Source organism: Apus apus, chromosome 2 (genome assembly GCF_020740795.1).
Source record: "Apus apus isolate bApuApu2 chromosome 2, bApuApu2.pri.cur, whole genome shotgun sequence".
NCBI classification, from domain to species: Eukaryota; Metazoa; Chordata; class Aves; order Apodiformes; family Apodidae; genus Apus; species Apus apus.
This window is the reverse complement of record NC_067283.1, coordinates 29,979,264-30,001,713: the sequence shown is the minus strand read 5'-3', so window position 1 is coordinate 30,001,713 and position 22,450 is coordinate 29,979,264. Positions and strand designations below refer to the sequence as shown.

The 22,450-nt window shown below is 39.9% G+C and overlaps 1 protein-coding gene and 1 long non-coding RNA gene across 2 annotated transcripts in view; one reads left to right on the top strand and one right to left on the bottom strand.

Moving 5' to 3' along the window:
- The window catches only part of LOC127381170 (uncharacterized), a 46,437-nt gene extending 37,085 nt beyond the window's left edge, over positions 1–9,352 (bottom strand). The window contains exon 1 of the long non-coding RNA XR_007888659.1: positions 9,314–9,352. This is a non-coding gene — a long non-coding RNA (uncharacterized LOC127381170). The remainder of the gene's footprint in view (positions 1–9,313) is intronic.
- A 1,269-nt stretch (positions 9,353–10,621) lies between these two features.
- MEOX2 (mesenchyme homeobox 2) overlaps positions 10,622–22,450 on the top strand; it is a 54,876-nt gene continuing 43,047 nt past the window's right edge. The window contains exon 1 of the mRNA XM_051612372.1: positions 10,622–11,548. Coding sequence (XP_051468332.1) covers positions 11,038–11,548 — 511 coding nt within the window. The 5' untranslated portion in view covers positions 10,622–11,037. The remainder of the gene's footprint in view (positions 11,549–22,450) is intronic.

Here is a 22,450-nt window from a genome sequence, read left to right as displayed (position 1 = left end):
GAAATCAGATTCACTGGAAACATAAAAGAGAAAATGATTGCTGGGCTTTTGCTGAACAAGCGAAGCATTATCTTTCTTCTTGCTCTGTTTGCCCATGTGCACAATGAAAGGAAGCTGGTGAATGTCCTGGTCCAGGAAAGGAATTGGGCTTTATCATCAGACAATAAGTTGAGCAAACTGCAGACCACAAACTACTTCTCTTCAGAGTACTGCTGAAGGACTCATGGCTGAACTTGGCGTGTTAGAGGTACTAGGGGGAGGTACAGGGCAGTTCTGAAGATGAGCAGCCAGAAAATGAGGGATGCTTGTGCAAGGTCTGCTGACGAGCAGTAGGCAAAGAACACATGGAAAAAAATCTGAAATTCTAGAGCCCTGAAGTGCTGGTCATTTAAAATAGTTTCAAAAGGTACAATAATCCATCATGCTTTTAACACAAAAGCTGTTGGTTGTTCAGGTAATAATATCTTCCAAAGGAGAGCACATTTGATGAAAGATTGCAATAATATATATGGATTATCGAATATATATAATGAAGCTGGTAACTAAGAAGAGGGCTAGTTATTTAATAGTGGTTGCATTTGATATAAATAAATGAAAGAGGATTTTAAAAGCAAGGAGTTAAAACCAAAAAAACTTCCTTGATGATAAAATCTTTCTAACCTTAGTTACCTTTGTTATCACAAAATCCTCCTTACATTCTGATTCAGGGGGTACAGAGAAGAGGTTTTAATATTATATCCTGTAAAATTAAAGGTTGTAAAGCAGAATATTGACATGGTGACTGAACCCTTTTGAGCTGGTCTCTGGAAATTTGGAAGGAGGCCAGATTTTTTGCTAACTCTTTGTTTTCAATCCAAAACAATCTGGAAATAATACCTGTAACAGGAATTAGATTAATGTATACCTGTAATAAAGACACAAACTGGCAGAAATATGTCAGCTTAATCTCTTCTACTCATGATATGAACTTTACCATAACATGATCATCTCACACAAATTCTTCTGAATGCCAGATGGTTTGAGTGTCATTTAGAGGATTTTTTTTCATTATAAATTGACAGACACACTGAAAAGAGAACTGAAAAAGATTGAGGACAAATCTAATGCACCAAAAATCTTTATGGCTAAACTGTTCCCCTAATAATCCCTCAATTCATAAACACCTCAATAAGATATCTAGAGAAAATTGTTTTAAATTCTTCTAGACTGAGTACCTCTGAAGATGCTGCAAAGCTGTTCTGCTAACACTGGTTAGCTGGTTACATAAGAAACCAAGGAATCATGAGCACTGCTCAGTTTTCTGGAGTGAGAGGCTTTCTTCCTTTCCCTACCCCTATCTTGAGGATCAAATTTTCCATACAAATTGGCATTGTGAGATAACTTTTCCCTCTGTTATTTTATATCCCTGATATTTTCTGCACGGGGAGCTGCCACTGACAGCAAAGAGATGCTTGGCTCGTTGAGCTCTCCTGATAGCTACTTCAGAAATGCTGTTAGATTCAATAGCGAGGGACAGCCGCATTTTAGTCGTGATCCATCAGGCGGATCTGAGAAGAGCTGTTTGCCCTGAGAGAGGATAGACTTTCGAGACATATGGTGCTATAATGGGGGGGTGGGGATTTTTCAATTCCAATCCACCCATTCCGGATGAGAGAGACTGAGCTAATACCCTCGTGTATGGTGCATTGCATCTAGCTACGGAAGTAGCGTTAGGATGGAATTTATGGACTCTCTAAATTGTTTGCCAGGAAATGTTTACTAGCTATGCACAATAAACGACTGTGAAAGCGTATTCCTGTGTTTAATATGATATGGTTATTTCCTTATATCTGGGTCATACTAGTATGATACCAATAAAGAAAACTTTAAAAAAATAAAAAGAAACAAAACAAAACAACAAACAAAACAAACAAGCAGTGCATGTTCGTATTTATGAGACTTAATTTGGGAAGTCTGATCGACTACAAATTGCACAGGGTAAGCTTACTGCATGCACCCCTGGATACACGCCATGCCTGCCATATTCGAAATTAAGCATATGACTTATTTTTAGAGCAAAATAATCTCATCAGCAAGTCAAGGTATGTTTTAAAAAACAAGCCTCGTTACCACAGCTGCAGGAGGTCATACATAATGAAATCACTATACTTGTATAACGCAAGACTGCCTACCTATTTTCCAAAACGGGTACACGGCAACAAAATTTAGAAATTAAACAGGCAGTTTTGGATCACAGGCTGAAAATCTTGGAATTTTGCTCTGGGATGTGACCTTTTCTTCCATACAGCTAGCTGTAGTGCCGGGGACTACTGTACAGTTTTATAGGGTGTGTTAAGATTAGATACATTCCCAAACATTTTACTCTGCTAGGAAGCAGTTAGAACTTTGTCTGGTAATCTATGCAAGAGCTTTTTCCGCTCCTTCGTGTGCTCTAATGCAAAACTTTTTATTTTTGTATAATGCATCTAAGAACTCTCCCTATTATTAAAAGAAAGCAGGCACTAACTTAATTTGTTTTAATCATACATTAAGAGTCAGAGCCTGGAGGTATGCTCATATTTTTGCATGGTTGAACACCCTCATTTAGTGCATGCATATGTGTATTTATACATCCAGTATGGTGTTCATGTTAGGATTTTTGAAGTTTAGTAAACAAATCTTTGTAGCAATGCAGTTTCTCTGTTTCTGCTTGTATTTTCTGAAAATAAGAATAACTACAAAAGGCAGGCATACTTTCTCCAATGCTTACTATGAATATAACAGATTAACTGATAAAAATGAATGAAAGAAAATTTAAAGTTATACATCTCAACTTCTATAACAGATCATTTAACAATTTTAGCGTGATAAAAATTTAAAAATGCATTAGTAAAATATTTTATCCACCAGGTTTCTTTCATACATGTTTGTTTCAAAATGCAATTTTCAGTGTGTTGTTTAGTGTTTTGGTTGGGTGTTTTTGTTTTTGTTTTTGTTTTTCAACCATAAAGAACAGTATTTATGTTCGGTGCAGTTTTTGAAGTTGCTATTACAGTCTAACAATGAAGTTGGTCCTGCAAGGGTGATGGGAAAAAGAAAAGACTCAGCATTTCTCAAGGTCAAGTCTTATGACAGTTCATTCTGTAAAACATTTAAAGGATTCATTGTTTCTTTAAAATGTTTCCAGAGTCTCTACCAAGCTGATCACAGTAGTAAAAGCATATGAAGAATATATTATTTATAATGCTACTAGAAGTAAAGAACAGTAATAAGAAAGAGGCACTACAGATATCTTGGTGACAGCAAAACTTGCTTCTACAAATGGGAATTTGTATGTTTGGATGCACTATGAATGCATGATTCATACCATGGAATATTAGTTTTCATTCATACTTCATTGTTTCAAATGAAAGATCTTTAGATAAGATTTTTTAAAAAATATATTATAAATATCTATCTCGGCTTAATCCTACTGCCTGCCACTAATGAGATGGAAAATCCAAAATGCTTCCAAGGAAGTTTACCTGGACAGTGTCTATTTTATTAGTTTTAGTCAGAGTTGTATTGGGTATCATGAAGGAAAAGGCACGGCTTTCAGTGTAACACAGCCAAGAAGCTGACAAGTCTCGTGCCTTTCTCTTCCATTAGAGACATGCTATGCCTCCAGATGCTGCAGTCTGGATTCAGGGGCATATACTGCTCTTGCACAAATAAGAGTTGCATATGTTATGAGTTAATTCCATTTTGTTGTGTTCTCTTGCACATGGCGTTTTGAAACAGTTAAATGGAACATATTTTTAGTTTACCATCTTGTATTGAAGTATACTTGGATTATGAAATAAAATCTAAATCCTGAAGTGGTAGGTTCCACAGCTCAAATGCACAAATGTTTAAAGTTCACTGACGAAATGGCTATGAGGGAATTGCACTAATCCAGGCAGTGTCCCCATGAGCTGTATTTTGTATTTGTGTCTCAGTCAGCTGAAAAGTATGTCAACTAATATACCTCTTCTTTGTTGCGCAGCTGAGCTTCACTGACCTCACGGTGCTAGGTATTTTCCCTTTCAAAAAGGGGATAGGAATAAATGAGTTTCACACTTCTATTTGTGGGCATCTAACTTAAATGAAATATATGAGATAGGCATTGACCAAGATAGGAAAGTGGTTCCTGAGAGTGACTGAGTGTGCCAAAGACTGATATGTATACTTAGGTGATCTGAAAACGCCCCAAAGACAGTCCCTTACTGGAAGAGTTTATTGAACCCATCCTGAGACTTATCTGTGTTATATCGAAGGACAAGCATATGTGATTCCTAATCAAGCATAACAAATGCAAATATCTTGGAAAGGTTCATTTCAACAAACAGTATAATAGCTTCACAGCTCATCAATAAGGCCTTCTGTTTTGGGGAAATCAAACAAAAAAAGAGTTTATTCAAATGCAGTCTTGGAGGGTTTCAGTCTCCTGAAGGTGTGCCACTTGGACCTTTACCTTTCTTCAAGATAGCTTAGAACTTCCTCCCCCGGCCCCCATTTTTGGTTTCGGTTTTGTTTTTTTTTGTTTGTTTTGTTTGTTTGTTTGTTTGTTTTGTTGTTGTTGTTGTGTTTTGGGTTTTTTTAAGGTCAGTAGTGTCATTGACACCAGCAGTTTAAAATTGTTTCTCAAATCAGAATCTTTGAGACAGACACTATTTTGTCTTTTGGTGATGTTTCTGTAAACTAAGTTCTTCTTGGCACATATTTTTAGAGAAATCTACCTTGCTTGTGGTTTGTTTGTTTTTTCCTTTCTTCATTCCTTCACAAGCCATAATACCTGCATCTAAAAAAAACCCAGTTAAATCTAAAACTATCATTTCAAACAGATGTTACTTTGTGTTTAATTTCTCCTATATAGTATCTGTTGTTAGCATTACCTGATACTAGGCTTTGAGGAGCATGACACAGCTATGCATACAAAAAGTATATGCCATTTTTAGCTCTTGTTTCCTACAGATATTATTAATTAAGTTTCCAATTCTGCAAATGCAAATTCTAGTCAAGCAAATTGCCATGAACACAAACAGGACTATGTACTCCTACGTGAATCTGGTGACATGAACAGAGCCTGCGCTCTTCAGGGCAGTGAATATCTTCCTGTCCCAAAAACTAGCTAGTTAGGGGTTTCTGCTCCAAGTCTAGAGATCATCACAACATAAATCATAAGCCAACACACCTGCAAAATAAGTGACATAATCCCAGCAACTATTAAAACCAAGATATTTTGTAGTTAGTTATTCTTGGTGCACAAATGTATGCATACGTGTTTTTTTCTCCCTCCAGAGGAGAGAAAATAAGAAATCACTTGGAATCCACACTGTGAGTAATCTTTTACTCATTAATGTGTAAAAGAGGTGATGAAGATTAGTGACTTACCACTCTCCCAATGTCCCCTGATGGAGGCAAAATTATGAAATATGCCCCCTGCTGCTAGTCATACAAGGGCCTAGAAATGTCAGCCAGGGGACAATAAATATTCCAGGTAATGGTAGGTTTTCCCTATGATTTGGCCTTTGTAATGTAAGCATACTGCGTGTTTACCCAGTAAATAGGCATAAGTCATAGCGTGAAACATCTGATGTATGAAGACTTGAATCTTCTGTACTTTTTTATTCTGGGTGACTAAATCTCGAAGTATAATCAGCAGAATATAACTGCACAGTACAGTAAGAAGAAAACATTGTTAAAAATGCAGAGTGCTGAAAATACACTTTGCCTTTCTTCTATGTACTAGTATGGTTGTGTTTTCAATGGGGACTCTGGTATAATGTCTTTTGAATACATATACAGATCAAAATCCACAATACAAATTGTATCAAATAATAAGAAGAATAATATGCAAAATGAAAAAAAATATTTAAAAATACAAACATTTTTTTCCTTGGTGATTAGTAATTTTAATGAAAGAATGTGCTGAAGGTAGTGTCTAACTCAAGATCTGGAGGAAACAAAACAGAAAACATACTTTTCAAGCATCATTGACTTGCCTGCACACGCACTTTGAATACATTTCTAAATACAAATTAAAGATACGTATGAAAGTACCTACGAAGCTTGTCATAACTATTTTTTAGTTCGGTGTCCTTAAGTGGAGATAATACTAGAAAGAATGAAACAATTGTTAATTTGCAATATAACACGCAGATTGGGAAACAAAGAGTATTGTGCAAAATGGTTCAGTTTGCAAATAAATTATCTATTTAAAGCAAACAGCAAAATTTTGAACTCGTTCTGTGCTTTTGAGTATCTAATGTGGAATGCAAGTTTTCCATAACTTAAACTCTAAAAGCATTCCTGAAACATCATAGTTCAGGTGTGAAGCCTCAAGTAACCATTTTAATATTTCATCAGTTTATTTAAATTAAATAGGAAGTGTAAGGTAATTTACTGGTTAAGAGTGGACTGGCAATTCAAATAACTTACAGTGATGTAATGCAAACTTGTAAATAATTTTCAGTGAGGGCCTCATATTTCAGCACACCTTTTATGTAATATACTACATTGTTGGCAGAGTTTTAAAATTTGTAATACTGGAAGATAATTAAAATTAGAACAGAATCTATATGTATACAGGAGAAGTAGCTGAAAATATGGATTCAGGCTTAAAGTTTTTATAGATGTGTTGTAGTCTTTAAAGCAAAAAATTGTGTCTGATAATGTTACACTATGGCACATGTAATCACTAAAACAGGGTGAAATGGAAGTACACCACAGAAATGTAATGTTAAAGTTATGTGGTACGAGTTGTGGTAATGTAATTTCTCACAACAAATGGTTTTATGGTGAAGTATAGTGAAGATATTGGTATACTGTAGGTTTATGAATGGTAACTATGATTATCATCATTCTTAACTAGTCAGGGATTCAGTATTTTTGACAAGTCAGTCAACAATTCTTCATTTTTTGTGCAAGGATTTTCAGTTAAGGCATTCAAGCATCTCTGAAATGATGCATAATCCCCAAGCTTTATTATTGCTTGTATCTGTAGGTTTCCCTTGCGACACAGGTACCAAGAGAAACTAATTACTTTGTTTCTATGGGTGTCAAAAAGGTAAAAAATAGGGAAAAAAAGAAAAGACTGGAATTAAACATACATCTGTTGTGAATCTGAATTGACTCTAAGGTTAAATAATGATGTCTGCCTTCACCAAATTGCCATGGAAAAATATGAACTGATCATAATTACAGTACAATAAAAACTCGTCCTCTTGCTTTGGTAGGCTCTTGAGTACAATAAAATCTTTGGCTAAAATAAACTGAATTCATATTTGTAAGCTTTCCCTTTGAAAGTTAGCAGAATATTCTTAAATGGCGCAAATTGCCATCTTTTTGCTGACTGCAGCAAAGTTAGGGCAATTTATATGACTCAAATGGTGGTCCCCAAGTATGACTATCTGTCTGATTTTACTCTGATGTCCCAAATATGCAAACAGCACACTAGAAAAAACTGTTCAAGAATCCTACTTACGTTCTAATAAATATGCAGGAAGATGGTTCTTTCAGCCTCCAACGTAAAAAAATGAGCAAAACTACAAAAGTCCTGAAGAGGAGGAATTGAATGCTGGTTCGTTTCAGGTCAATTGTAAATGATCTCTTTCCCCGTAAATCGTAAGTTAAAAAAACCCAACACACCACCAAAACCCAAAAACACAAAGCAAATGCAAATATTAACCCATACATGAAAATATAAATGATGTTCCTTCCTACCCGTGTTGGCTCCAGATGTTTTTATGAGTTAAACGGTTTACTGTTCTTATATATTTAAAACATTCTATTTTTTCACTTGCTGTTATAAGCTTTGGGCAAACTTGCTGGCATTGATTTAAGTTACGCTTTTGTACCACATGTATGCCTAACGCACACTCTGAAAGAATTCAGTCATTAATGTTGAGAGATAATAACTGCTTACACTTTCTTTAGCGATTATTTCACTGAGAAGCTTTGCACTGAAGCTTTTTTTAGCTGAAAAGTTACAGATTTTTACACAGGATGGTATCACATAGCCATAGTTACTTGATAACTCCTCACAGAAACGGAATAATTTCATCAAGCTTTTGAAGTTATTTGCCTTAATGTTAGTTGCCTGTATTTGCATTCTCCTTATATAGTTTCAAATGAAAGCATAAAGCTCTTCTGAGATTTGTATTTCCAGTTCTTGCGTGCTTAAAACCTCCTATTAAAGAAGTAATAGGAACACTTGATGTAGGTATTAGAGGACTCAAGAGCACAAGGAAGCACAGCCCCGAATATTCAGATTTGATTACGAAGCTTATGACAAACACTTCTCCGTGCCATTATAATTTTGGTAGTGCATTGGTTTTTTTCTTCACCTTTTGTAGCCTCTCCTACCTCTCCCCAAAAAGTGCTATTTGGCTCCGTCTCTTATTTCTCTTGGAAACTTAATCTTTCTCCCTCCCCCTCGCACCCTCTCACTTTCTTCATTGTGCTTCACTTATTTCACTTTTTTTTCTTTTCTTTTTTCTTTTTTTTCTTCTAAATCCTGTGCGGCCATCCCCTACAATTAAAAAAAGGCATTTTTACACTGGCTTGCGTTTGGGACTTCCCCGGCCCCTTCGCATCTGTGGCGGTGTCAGGGCTCCAGCGGCGGCGGCCCTTGCAGGAGGGGTCCAGGCATTCCTGCCCCATCCGGCTCGGGCTCCGGCCCCGGCCCCCCCGACGGCTTCTCGCCCCCGCGGCCGGGACGGGCGGACAGACAGCAGCAGGTTGTGGACCGCGGAGTGGAGCGGTGCGCTGCTGTGGCGAGGGAAGCGGTGAGGAGGGCAGCGGAGCCGTGCGGAGGGGAGCGCAGCCGCCGCTGGGGGCCCGCCCCGCCGCTCCCCGCGCTCGCACCTGGGGCCGCTGCTCCGGCCCCGCCGCCCGCCCCCGCAGCCCTCGGGCCGCCGCCGACAGGGAGACACGGGCCAGGGCACCGCGCCGGGCACTGTCCCGCTTCGTGGCACTGCGCTGTTTCTGAGGGACCCCAGCAGCCCTGTGCTCGCAGCCCGGCGAGTTAGCAACCCCAAGAGGGGTTCAGCCATTGAGTTTTCTTTGTACTCCTCTCTTTTAATATTAGAGCACATATTGAAACGATAAACACAATGAAAAGCACAAAATATTTCATCAGTGTTGTAACTGTATATTTCCTTTATTCTGAAGAAATACCAAGTTTTGAACAGTGCACGGAGGCAGCAATTTCTGCTTTGGACACCACTCTCTTTTTAAAGACCACATTGTTACAGTTAAATCTAAAGACAATTTTAAAAAAGCATTAGATGTCAGAAAAGGGGGGAAATCTTACCGTCGAAAGACTGCTGCAGGTTCCAGCTCAGTCTGAAACTGCAGGGAAAAGTGGAGCAGCTGCTGAACAAAAGTTTTAGATTTTTTTTTTTTCAGAAAGTCTGCAAAACTAATTTCCCACAAAATAGGACTCAATTTCCGTTTAAAAAACTAGCTCTTGCAAATCTCTTACAATTCCTGATTTTTTTCCAATGGCAATTGAAATTCATTTTATCTTTCGCACACGGACCCAAGAATTAAGACTTAATTGCAAGATCGCAGTGTGTTTTCCTTTTATTATCTTTTTTTAATTTGGATTTGGACAAGGATGAGGAGACAGGTCGAGGAAGAAGTTGAGATAAAAAACGTTTCCGTAGTGGGCACCTCTTTGGTCAGTGATCAATAAATGCTCTATCCTAATTTAAACCAGTTAACAGCCGCTTTCGTGGCTACTGCTAATTCCACTGCATGCATGTTATGAAAAAGAAAGCCAAGGCCAGAGTCTCTAGGTTGTCCCTCTTGAGCCACTAAAGACCGCAACGAAGAAAATGAAGATACAGGAGATAAAATTATGTGAATACTTGTTTAGAAGGGGCATGGGGCAAGGAGGGAAACTTGTCTTTCTTCGACCGGATTTGCTCTCCCGGTGAGCTCCGGTGGTTTCCTTGCCGAACCCGCGCCCTGATGTTGAGTGACACCGTTAGGTGCGGGCTGGGGACAGGGCAGCGCCGCGGCGCATCCCCGGAGCTGGGGTGGTGGGTGCGGACGCAGGGGGTGAACGTCCAGCAACTCTGAGAGTGGGATGGCGGCGGCCGGCCCCGACCCGCGCAGCTCCGCACTCCGCCGCGGCCGCCTGCGCGCTGGGCTGCGCTGCGCCCTCCCACCTGGGCGCGCAGGTGAGGTGCTGCCCTGCGCTCCCCGGCCCCCGGGAGAAAGGGGCAGTGGAAGCCCCCGCAAGCCCGCCCGCCATCCCCAGTAAGCCCCGCGGATTTCGCTTCACATCTTTATTGCGCCGCCGGCCCGCTTCCCGTGGGGGTGGCGGCCCCCCGAGCAGCCCTGTCTGCCCCGACGGGGCGGTGATGGGCCTGCGGAGCCGCGTAGCTGCGGGGGCACCTCAGCCCCCCGCCTTTTCCCCTCCTCCGACCGGCCAGGAGGGGCGCGGGCGGCCCCGGGGCAGCTCCGCCGGGAGTCGCGGAGGGGAGGCGTGCTTCCCGCGGCCCGCCCGCGGGTAGGGAGAGGCGGGCTGCGCCCCCGCGGAGCCGCCCCCCCGCCACTGCCCGGGCGCCTGGGGCGCGGGCGCGCAGCGCTGCCGCCCGCTGACGGAGCGGCTCGGCGCGGGGACGGCGCTGGCGTTTTGGAGGGAGTTTGCATGTGGTCAGTGCTGTGTTGCTAAGCCAGCCCCCAGCTCACATTACACACTACTGTATTTATAACCTCTCGGAGCTGTTTCCCCCTTCAAGCAGTTCTCTGGGACCACCTTCTATTGGCTTCGACCTCTCCCACTTCTTGACATCTGAGCAGCTCTGAGAAAGGCTCATCTAGGTCCGAGTGCTTATGCAGCGGAGACTGGCCACTAGGGCTAAAGACCTGGGATTATTTGAGCTCAGCTGCCTGCTGCAAAATCTGTCTTTGCCGTTTTGGAAAAAAAATTCCCAAGCCCGATCTGTTTACAGTGAAAGTTGACAAAGGGTGGTGAAGTTGGATCTTTCCTAAACTCTCCTGCCTGGAACCTGAGACTTGCATGCCATGGATCACACACTCTTTGGCTGCCTGCGCAGCCCCCATGCCACTGCGCAGAGCTTGCACCCTTTCTCCCAGTCTTCTCTTGCCCTGCATGGAAGATCTGACCACATGTCCTACCCTGATCTGTCTTCTTCTTCTTCCTCTTGCATAATAGCGGGATACCCCAACGAGGAGGGCATGTTTGCCAGCCAGCATCATAGGGGGCACCACCACCATCACCATCACCACCACCACCACCACCAGCAACAGCAGCACCAGGCTTTGCAGACGAACTGGCACATTCCTCAGATGTCGTCTCCTCCCGCCGCGGCCAGGCACAGTCTCTGTCTTCAGCCCGACTCAGGAGGACCCCCGGAGCTGGGCAGCAGCCCCCCCGTCCTGTGTTCAAACTCTTCCAGCCTGGGCACGAACACCCCCACGGGGGCAGCGTGTGCACCAGGGGACTATGGCAGGCAGGCTCTGTCCCCGGTGGAAACGGAGAAGAGGTCGGGCAAAAGGAAAAGCGACAGCTCAGGTAACGGCTCACGCTTTCCCCTGCGGGGCGGGACCCCCGGGCGGAGGGTGCCGGAGGGAGCTGCACTGCCGGGCCCGGGTCCCCTCCGCGGCTGGGCAGGGCTCGGGTGGGCTCGGGTGAGCTGGTCCCAGCCCGGCCTGGGTCTGGCCGCCGCCGCGCTCCTCTCGCTGCCCGCTGACACCGGGCTGCGGGGTCACTCCTTCCCTCAACTGCGCTCTCGGGATCTCCATCACTAAATCGAGCTTTATTAGGGCTACGGCGGGGGGTGGGGGGGGGGGTGGAAGAAAAAGTAATAATCCAGCACGTGACAGAGCATGAAATCAAGGTGGCGGTGGTGGGGGATGAGTTTCCTACAGTTAAGGAGAGAAACGTTTGTAGTTTTCGTGAGGATTTTAGCATCTGGTCCCGCGTCCCCCTCCCCATGCCCCGTACGCCACCTCTGCTTCAAAACTGAGAATCCAGCGCGCTCCTTCCCCCCCGCCCCTTAGCCGCGGAGCTGACTGCGGGTCCGAGGCGAGCGCACAGCTCTTGGAAACTTTGCCTTGGAAGAAGGGATTAGGGAGAGCAGCTGGTGCCTTCCTGCCCTGAAGGATTCGAGTGCGCCTGCATCAACTCCGCAACGTGGATGAGGCAAAATTTGGAGTCTGTAAAGCAAACGGGCGACTGGGGGTTTTAGAAAGCTGCTTCACTTCAGTTTGCTGGTGGCGGGGGCGGAGGGAAGGAAAGAGCTGTCTGACTTTTAAAATCACTGCAATTCTTACTTGAAGGCGAGCATAAAAACATGTAGACCCGCAGATATTACAGGACAGTAATTTGGCATCGCCGAGCGTGCACAAGAACTTGTCATAATCTCTGCTTCTTAAAAGGGCAAAGCCTGTCAAAGTCCCGCTCTGACAATAGCCACTCGGCAAGGCGACTGATGGCGCTTCCGTTAGGGCACACATAAGCCTGGGGGTCATAAAAATTATAGTGAGACAGGCAGGAGGCACGTGAAAAAGAGAAGGCTCAACAGTTTGAAAACTCAAGAGCAGGCGTAGCAAATTGTTTCTTATCGAGGAAGAGAAAGTGAAAGGCTTTCCCAGATAGTAATGAACTTCACAGCTGAAATTGTGACCTCTTTCATTCAAAATGTTGTGAGCTTGGTAAAAGTGGTAAGCAACAGAAACTATTTTTAAAAATATCCTTCAAGAATACCATCGTTTTTTTCATTGGCTGTTACGTTAAGAAACATTTTCAGTAATTCAGAATGGGTTTAACTGAATTTCATCTTGTGCAGCTGGTATAAAGGCTGAAAACTTTTCCAAGATTAAAAGCCGTAGTGAGTTAAAACACTCGTGTCCAAATCTACTGTTGCATCTTCATGACATTTTATGAGATAAAATGATTTACTTGATTTAGTGAGGTGTATGCACACTATTAAAATTCGAGTTCCCATTACTACTGGGAAAATAACTGGATGCCTGTTGGTGTAAGGATTTGTTGTATTTGTCAGTCTATTTAAAGCTGAAGGAAAAAAGGAAATTGGCCCCTTTCACTATCAGGGAAGTATCTATATCACTTTCTGTTTATTTCATCTTGCAATGCAAATGAAAAAAACACCACTGGGGAATGTCCCAAACCTTACCCTGAAGTGACTGCAGTCTTCCACTGGATTCTGTGTACAAGGGTTTGAGCCTTTAGCCACAGTTAAGCTTATCTTGCGCTGTACTCTGAACCTCACTTTCTAAGACTTTCTGAAGATCAAGGCAGGTAAATATTTCCCGCTCTTTTTCTCCAAGAAAAAAATATTATGGTCTTTCACACAATTGTGAATCTCTCAAACTGAAAACAGGCATCTTTTGACAATGACTGAGTAGCTGCTGTATCTTTGTTTTTTTCTTCAGGAAAAGCCTGAGTTTTTGGACTGAGCATTTAACCCCACCCCTTTATTAATCCTGAAATCTGGTGCTAGATATTTAATCCCCTTCTAATGTATGGCAGCAAGAACTATATTTAAGTCACTGCGTTTCTGTGTTTGTCATCCATAATTGCACCTAATTTGATTTTAAATCATCACCTTTATTTCTCATTAATCTGTTTTTTAAACAAATTACTATACTTGAAAGTATTTCATCCATGCCTTCCCCACTTTTTGGAGACATATTCATCACACTTGGAACGACTTCAATAGGCATTTGTATAAAATCCTAATAGTAAATAACTAAGAAGTGAAGAAAGACTGTTTCAGTTTCAGTGCCAGCATTCTGAGACAATTATTAATGCTCTTGCTTATTTACAGATATATTTCCTCTTCTTAAGCATATCACTTCAAGCCACCCGAATGTTCAGTGTGTTCTTGAGCACTGAATCTGTTCCGCGTTTCAGAGCTGAATTAACCTTAGGCTATCCCTTTCTTGCCCTACTCCGCTTTTATTTCTGAATGTTTAACATCAGGAACATTGATTCATAAAGCTGAGTTTATAGGTAGTTTAAAAAAAGTGAAATGTGAAAGTTCCTTGTATCATTTATTTCCCGAACCAGTAACTTGCTCAGCCATACAGATGCTCTGAAAATGTACCAGCAGAAATACCCCATTTTACTTATTTGTTGTGATGGCGGGAGTGTAATCTTTTAAAATTATAAACAAAAATCCAGAGGGTGAGCAAAATTTTGAATGATGGACTGTTTGTTTGTCCCTATGCTTGCTCTTTTCCCCTGGAATTCACATATTGTAGGGGAATGGGAGGACAGAAATATTTTGCACTAAGCTGTTATACTTTTGTTTGGGATTGACAAAGCAAGGTGAAACATGCTTTCATGGTAGTTTTTTAAACTGACTTTTCTTTTGTCCTAAACCAGGTTTTAAGCAGTTTGGGAAGTTCTCTTTGAAGATATTCAATAGGCTGCTAAAGAACAGGGTGAAATTTTCATCTGTTCTTGTTGCAAAGGACAGGGAAACGCTGCTTACTTAGTCAACGACCTCTGCATGCTACAGCTGTCAGTGTCTCCAGGTTTTGTAGTCACTCTCTCACTATCTTCAGAACACTCCTTTCAATCTGTGTAGGCCCAGAAGTGGGTCAGGAAACTAGCCTGCGAGTTGAGGAGAGATGCACACAAATCTTTAGATGTTAACATTTTGCAGTGAATAATGGCATCTGCATCCTTGCCTTTGTAACTCAGCTCCGCGTACGTCAAGGATGTAGGAGTGAAAAGACGATACTAAATTTCAGGATAGGTTATAAAGAAAATCGCTTATTTTAAAGTGCACTAATGGTCAGAATTATCTGTGTGCTAATGAGGTGCGGATGAAAACCATGCTGAGTGCATAAAAAGCATATTCTTGGAGTGCTTTGCTGCTTAGTGGTACGAATTATTCTAAATTGAATATTTTTTATTTCTCTAATGCCTCCCCTTCTCATTACTTGCCTGTGACTTTTGAGGCCATTTTATTTCTGTTCTTCACAGCGTAGATTTTGACTTTCAGAAGACGCAGAACACATCAAATGCAAAATTACTACTGTGTTTCTCTGAGATGGCTTACTCAGGTCCAGGTTTTTTAAAACTTCAGTGAGGAGCAAAGCATATTAATGCCTGTATGAAAGTGTAATCTAGGTTTACTAAGAAATGCGAAAAGAAAGTGAATCTGGTAGCCTTAAGGAAGCCTAAAATGCTATGGTGAAAACAGTATCTGCACCATACTGAAAAGACCAGGGGGAGGCTGAGTACTGTTGAAGGAGTTCTTCTAAGAACTACAGCTATTCAAACATTTAATTGTGATAGATAAATATATAAGTAAAGATGATTACAGTCATAGCAAATGTAATTAAACACATATCCCCAGGCATGAGAAGCCTGCTTTTTTTCTTCTTCTTTTTTTCTTTTTTTTTTTCCTTTTTTTTTTTTTTCCCCAAGTTTGACATGGAAACATATTTTTATATGATGCAGATTTCCAAGGAAAGGCTATCAAGTATCAACTATTCATATCTTTGACTGTATTTACAATAGTATCACATAATAGTATAACAATGCTGATAAACGTACAAAACATTTCAGGAATCCAGTGTTTCAATAGCTGTTTTGCTGGGTTTTGTTCACTGAGAAATCCCATTAAAATAACACAATAGTATTTTTTCCAGTGTTTTAACATCTTTTATGACCTTTCTATTCTCAACATGCAAGCAGTAAAAAGTTGCATCTTCAGGGAGTTTATTTTAAACATATCTAAATATCATAAATCATATGTACTTGTTTGAAAAGGTCTCTAAAAGGCAGGTCACTGTGATAAATGGTTTTAAATACTGTGAAATCATGAGGTTTGAGGTCTTCTGATTGGTTTCTGAAACACATCAGTAAGAAAAATGAGCTGCACACTTGTAGTCAGAAAGAACTCTGTAACTGATTCATCAATATGTCTGTGCTTTTCAGCGTCGTTGTAAACGGAAGCAAGAAAAAATACATAATAAAGCGTAGTTTTTCTGGAAAGAGTTAATTTGTTTGGTATCCAGTATCAAAGCATCACTTACCATTAAAAAAAATCTACCTCCACAAAAAAAACACCAAACCACACGAAACAAACAAAAACAAACAGACAAACAAAAAAAACCCAACAAAAACCCACCTTTGTAGTTTTCAGAAATGAAAAAAGTTCAAAATCCAATGAATAATTTTCATAGTTTTATGAGAAAACTTTTAAGGCTGAGTGCTTAGCGAATGTTGGGCTACCTAGTGGGCAACTTGCTGGCTTGTTTAATAGACGAAAATTTGCAATACGCTCACTTTTACTCTCAGGAAATACAATCAGGAATTTTTCTAGAACTGAGAAATGTTTAAACACTATTTTACTGGTACATTCTTAGAGCTTTTTGCTCATAGCCAAAGAGTAATTCAGTGTAGACAGAAAGAAGTATGGCCTTTAATTATGTATTTCTGTCTGTTCATATATATATAATTCAGTAGGATTTACACTTCTAGCCCTCACAGCTTGTCTTTTTAGAAACATTGAGGTCACAATCCAGAGGTTCACTGGAACCCAAAAGTTTTTTCAAGAAGGTCTGTTGACTCTGGTGCAACTACTGAAGTTCTCAAGGTTTTTTAAGTCATTGGAGCTTAAGTCTCTTACTCTGTTTTAAATATTTGGCACAAAAATATAATTTCACGTTACTCTTTTTTTTTTATTTGGTATTAAGCATTATCAAGGATCCCAGTCGTCAAAGCTAAGTCACTGAGGGCTCTGGAGGAGTATGAAATGTGGTACTAGAACCAAATGCAGAAGGAAATATGGCACACGGGGATTAAAGATCCAAATGTTCTGGCAATTATTGGAGAAAATGTCACTAAGACTTTTCAAAATATCACGGTTGTAGTTACCTTTCTGGATTTTTAAACTGCTATTGCATGGTAGGGAAAGAAAAATGCCTTATTAATATTGCATATATTTATTGACAAAATATTAAGATTGCCAGAGCATTGCCAATTCAGTATTATATATATATAAATTGAATTTTAATTTTGTTTGGTTTAATATCCTAGGATAAAATTTTTCCTAACATATCCAGTGTAGCTTCTCTAATATTTTGCACAATAAGTAATCAGATTCTGGATTTTATTATTAATTTTTTGCAGACTTGTTGCCCTTTTGAGAGATGCTAATTAGTTAAGAAGTGCTTTTTAATTGAGCCTGTTAATCTGCATATAGTTTGCAATTTGAAAATACTCATTCTTTAGAGGTACGATGACTTGATATGCTGTACCTTTGAAGTCCTCCGGAGTAGTACTGAGCTCTCAGTGTCACAAAATTCAAGGAAAGGTGACTACATTACCTTTGCTGCTGTCTGCTGATAATCTGATACGGCTCACCAGTTATTGCTTTCAGCAAATACGATGTTGCCCGGCAGTACGAATGGTTACTGTAACATGTTTATTTCAGTAGCACAATGTATTCTACCAAGCAGTTGTGCCAGTCTCTGGAAGGGAAGCAAAAGAAATGTGGGTTTATCTGCTAGAATGAACAAAGTTTAAATCCATCAGCAAAACATAGCTATGGAGGGGTTGAGTTCAATCCTTATTTTTGCTATATTATCCTGTGTCCTTGTTCTAATACACTTAAGAACGCAACTTGAAAGGATGCAAAAGGAAAGTCATATTTTTTAAATATAAATACTTGCATATGTCGCTAATAAGGTTTCTAACTAAAATAGTGTGGTGGTAGAGAAGTTTGATAAACAGTGCTTGAGGCTACTTCATTACATCAGTGCACAGCTGGGCACTGAACCCAGCCTTATGATCTGTCTCAAGCCTGTGCCCTATTCTTTTATGTCTGTTTCCCAACAGACATTGCCTGCACAATGGCAATACCAGTGCTTTCCTGCCATTTGTAAAGTACTGTAGGATTTTATTTAATGAAAAGCTTTGTGTGTGTGTGTGCATGCGCTCATGCTTATTTTAGTAGGCTTTAAAAACTTACAGATCTGCATCAACATTTCTCAAATATTGCTGGTGGCAGGGTAGGAGTGAGATGGTGCACAGCCACCCCACAGAAAAAGCCTTCCTCCCAGGACTCAGCATCACCTTTACCAGCATGAGCTTGTGTGGCTGCAGAAGTGCACATGAGAAGTCATTTGACTTCTGGGGTGAGTGTCAGGGTCTCTGACAACCAGGTAGCTACTTTTCGATTGTATTGGATGAAAGTTTGAATTTAAAAAAAAGCCTGATGTAATTGTGTTGGATGCACATAGTCTAGTCTTGTATGTATTTTATGTATTTGGATCCTGAACACTTTTTTTAAATAAAAGCTTTATAAACATACACGCTAAGGGAAGTTTCACTTGGAAGGTATTGATGACAAAACTCCCACTGATTTTTGGTAGTATCAGATTTTAAGACATGTCTTGTTACTACGAATGTAGCTTAGCTTGGGAGAAGGAGATAGACCAGTTAGCTGTGCTAGTGCTTCTGCTTTTTGTGACACGCTGTCTTGCATGCTTCCAGCAGCAAACACAGCAAAGGAATGCTTGTTTAAAAACACTGTGCTGCCATCAGTCTTAGTTTTCTGGCATTTGTTGCCCTTGTTATTTATGAATTTTTATTACAAAATCTGTGTCCTTTGATAAGCATACCTAAACCATATCCATTAAAAATAGTATTTTTATAGACAAAAATTTAATGTATGTAATGTAATTATTGATGTAATTAAGTAGCTAAATTTATATATATATCTATAATATACCACAAATGCGGAGTTGCATCACGGCATCCTAGCATCCACTGAGTGATGCTTAGTGGGAAAAACAGATCATTGACATAATACAATATAGTAGTAGACAGTTCACTGTTATCCATGAAAAGTTGCTTCTGAATTTTTCTACTAAGTGTTATAAATAGACAACTCAGGCTGTCAAAAATCCAATTGTTAACATCAGTGTTATTAAAGATGCAATATTCATTGTAGATTAGGGAGTACGTCCTTCATTTTGAGATCTTGGACTTACAGAAGAAAGTAACATACCTCCTATTTGGAACTCGAGATTGTTTTCCAAATGAAATAATTAATTTTACAAATAGTTTTGGGGGTAGTTTACTTGAGTGGAAGTTCTGCATGTTACTAAATAGGCAGGCAATTACACATTAAAAGAAAACTCAGAAATCATGTTTGGAAATTGGCTGCTAGATATTTTGTTGTTTAATGATGAATGTAATAATTCAATTCTAGGCACTCTGAAATCACTGGAGATTCTCGCTCAAAACAAAGAAAAAAAAAGCAGTCTGAACTTCATATTGAGAATGACCTGTGCTGAATAAACCTTGCAGTACTGGGAAAATAGGCCCTTAAAATACATAAACAGAAGAAAACATAAACGAAAACTTAAATGTCATTTGAAATAAAAGTTTTTTTGTACTTGAGCCTGTGTTTCCTTATATCTTTCTTTTTACCAAATGAAACATAACTGACCAAATAGCAGTCTCAAAGGAATGAGTCAAGTCTTTCATTTATCATAGAAGAGCATAGTTTTACTAAACCAATAAAATCCAGTGGATTATGAAACCCTAATTGGAAGCCAAGTAATCTTTTTTTATGGGTTTTTTGTTGTTGGTTGTTTGTTTTGTTGTTTTTTTTTTTGTGAAGCTGCTTCTTGGACTAGAGAAAAATTGGTTGATTGAACATCATTTTATAGCAAATAGGATATGAAAAACTAAAACTGAAACAGATTACTGCAGGCTTTTAAAAGTCCTTCTTCCTTTTGCATTCTCTCAGATCTCTAATGTTATTTTTTATTTTTAGCAAGTGAGCCTGAACAAATGCTGCCTTACATAAATTGTGTTAGATGCACTTCAGTAGCCTTTGCCACCATTGTGTGTTTTAATTTTTAGACTGTGATCCTACGATTATGCCAGTATGCGTTTAACTTTGTATGTTGGGAGATGAACGAGACCTTGGGTGTGCTGAAGTCAAACGTAACTATTGATTGGAGCCAGGACTTCACAGCAAAAGTAGTCATATTACTTTGGTACAAACACACCTGAAGTTCAGTGTATGTTTACACATTTTGGTGAATTGGAGGCATTAGTCACTTAAATTTACCAAGCGGAAAAAACTGTTTCCCACTTTGGTCCTTCTAAAAATAGATACTAAAAAATCTGTTAGACATATGTGGGCTGACAATGTAGCTCTGAAGAGAGTTGAATGAGCTGTGGGGTTTTCTACCTGCCAAGCAAAAAATGGCATTTTCTAGAAGTATGCCACATACCATGAGTGTGCATGGAGGCTTCTTTGGAAGGAGGTGTTTTTAAAGGGTGGGTAAGGCTCTTCAGGCACATGGGTCTCAGTAGCTTTTCGAGCCTTTCATTTTCCTTCAGCTGGTGCAGAATATGAGAATGCTGTAGGTCCCATCCTCATAGGGTATGTGGACAAGCAAAACCTGCTTGTTAAAATGTGCTCGTTACTTGTAAAAGAATGATAGGAACAGTGACTAGATGTCTCCTAAGTTAACAAAAATACCAGTTGGTTTAGTGAAGAAAAACGCCCTAAGTCAGTCAGATGTGTGGATGAACTACATGAGGGCATATTTTGCAAGGCTTTGGTACACTGAGCTGGAAAATACGGTGAGAAGGGAAGCCTGGGCAGCTATGGCGACATCACCCGCTCAAAGATCTCATGTAAAGCTTTGTGCTTAGAATGCCAGACAGTATTTTCTGCCAGAAGGAAACAGCAGTCTAATGGGGGCTCAGGCATGTTCAGTCCTTTCAAATTGATATTTTCTAAACTAGACTTTAAAAGTAAAAGTACACAATTCATACTTGCCTTACATAGGGTGTAAGGAGAACTGAGAACTTCACATTTTGGAATTGTGGATTTGATTGACTTAGAAGTGACATAGTAGTTGCAAGCTCTTTTTTTTTTTTTTCCCTTTCCCCCCCCCCCCATATTCTTCTTTTGGGAGGACCAAAATGACCTCAAGCCACAGCTGTGTGTTAAGCCTTTGCATTCCTAAAGACATTAGAACAATACACACCAATGGTCTCACTCCGGGCTCCTCTCCCTCCCTTTCTTTTTTCACACAAGTCCATTTCTGAAGGAATGTATGCTTGTACATCCTTTCAATTTCCATTTATCCTTGCAGAATGAGCACTTTCTTTATTGCAAAACTAAATATACTACCATTCACCTTAAAATCAAATTTCCATTACATGTTAACCTACAATAACTTAAGAACAACAGTGATTCTCTAATCAGAACAGTGTTGTTAGGTAATGTTAGTGTGTTAGGCAATGCAAGGTGAAGCAGTTATGGGTCAATGAAGCAGAGCCAGATAAAAACAGCAGGCTTCATTAGCAGTTGTCCATGAAGTGTCTTGAATCCGCAGCATTATCTTTTCTTGTATTGTTACAACTTTAATTTCATTATTTGCTAGTAGATTGTATTATTGTGGCAATAAATAATGTATTATTTGTTTTTATGAAACAATATATTATTATTAGAAGTAGTAAATAGAACAACTTAAATTATGAATAAATAAATAAAAGATGTGAATATACACAGGAGACAAACCTGGCAACAAGGGTGTAAACGTTTTGGATTGGTTTATTATATGATGAAGAAACATTCTGCCAGACTTTCCTGCAGCATTGATTTAATTTTGTATTTTAAGTTTTTTTCTCCATTCCTTCTGACCTCTGCTTTTTTCACTCTGGAACATGGCTACAACTTCACAAGGCAAACATCTATATTACTTTAATCTGAGGCTATGTACAGAAATGTAACAGTATTCAAATCCTATAAAGCTATCTTTATTTCACTGGTTCCAAACAAAAATTTAGACACGCAGAGAAGGCGCCAATAGAGTTTGCAGTCTGCTGGCATGAGAAGTATCAGAGATTTAATGTTTTTGTATTTTCAAACATATCACCAGAGCTTTGCCAGACATGACGCCAAAACAGTTTTTTGGGATACATATTTTGTGTTTCAAGTACAGTGGCCAAATGTGTCCAGCCTTTATGAAGTATGTTTGGTGAAATGTAACTTACAGAATGACCCAATCCTTCAGAGTTCTTGGGAAAGCCATTTCCTTCCTTCCTGCAAAAGTCACTCAGTGCCTTGCCAGTCTGTGTTCTGTTGCTCCAATCCTGTCAGAGCTTAGGTTACTGAGTATAATTCTGTTGGCATTAACAGTATAATGTTGAAAAACTTAAGCGCAGGCATGTTGGTTGCTACTCTGCCATGGATTTCTTCAACTCGATGGAGTGTGTCTTAGAAATGTTTGTAGTTTCCCAACATATGGGTAAATACCATAAAAATGTTACTTATGGAGGCTCTGGCTTGCCTTGTGTTTTTCAAGCGTGTTTACACAACTCTTTGATGGTCTTAATTTACACACATGCAAACAAAAATCTGCATCTATGTTAACCTTGAATCATATGGTTGACTTG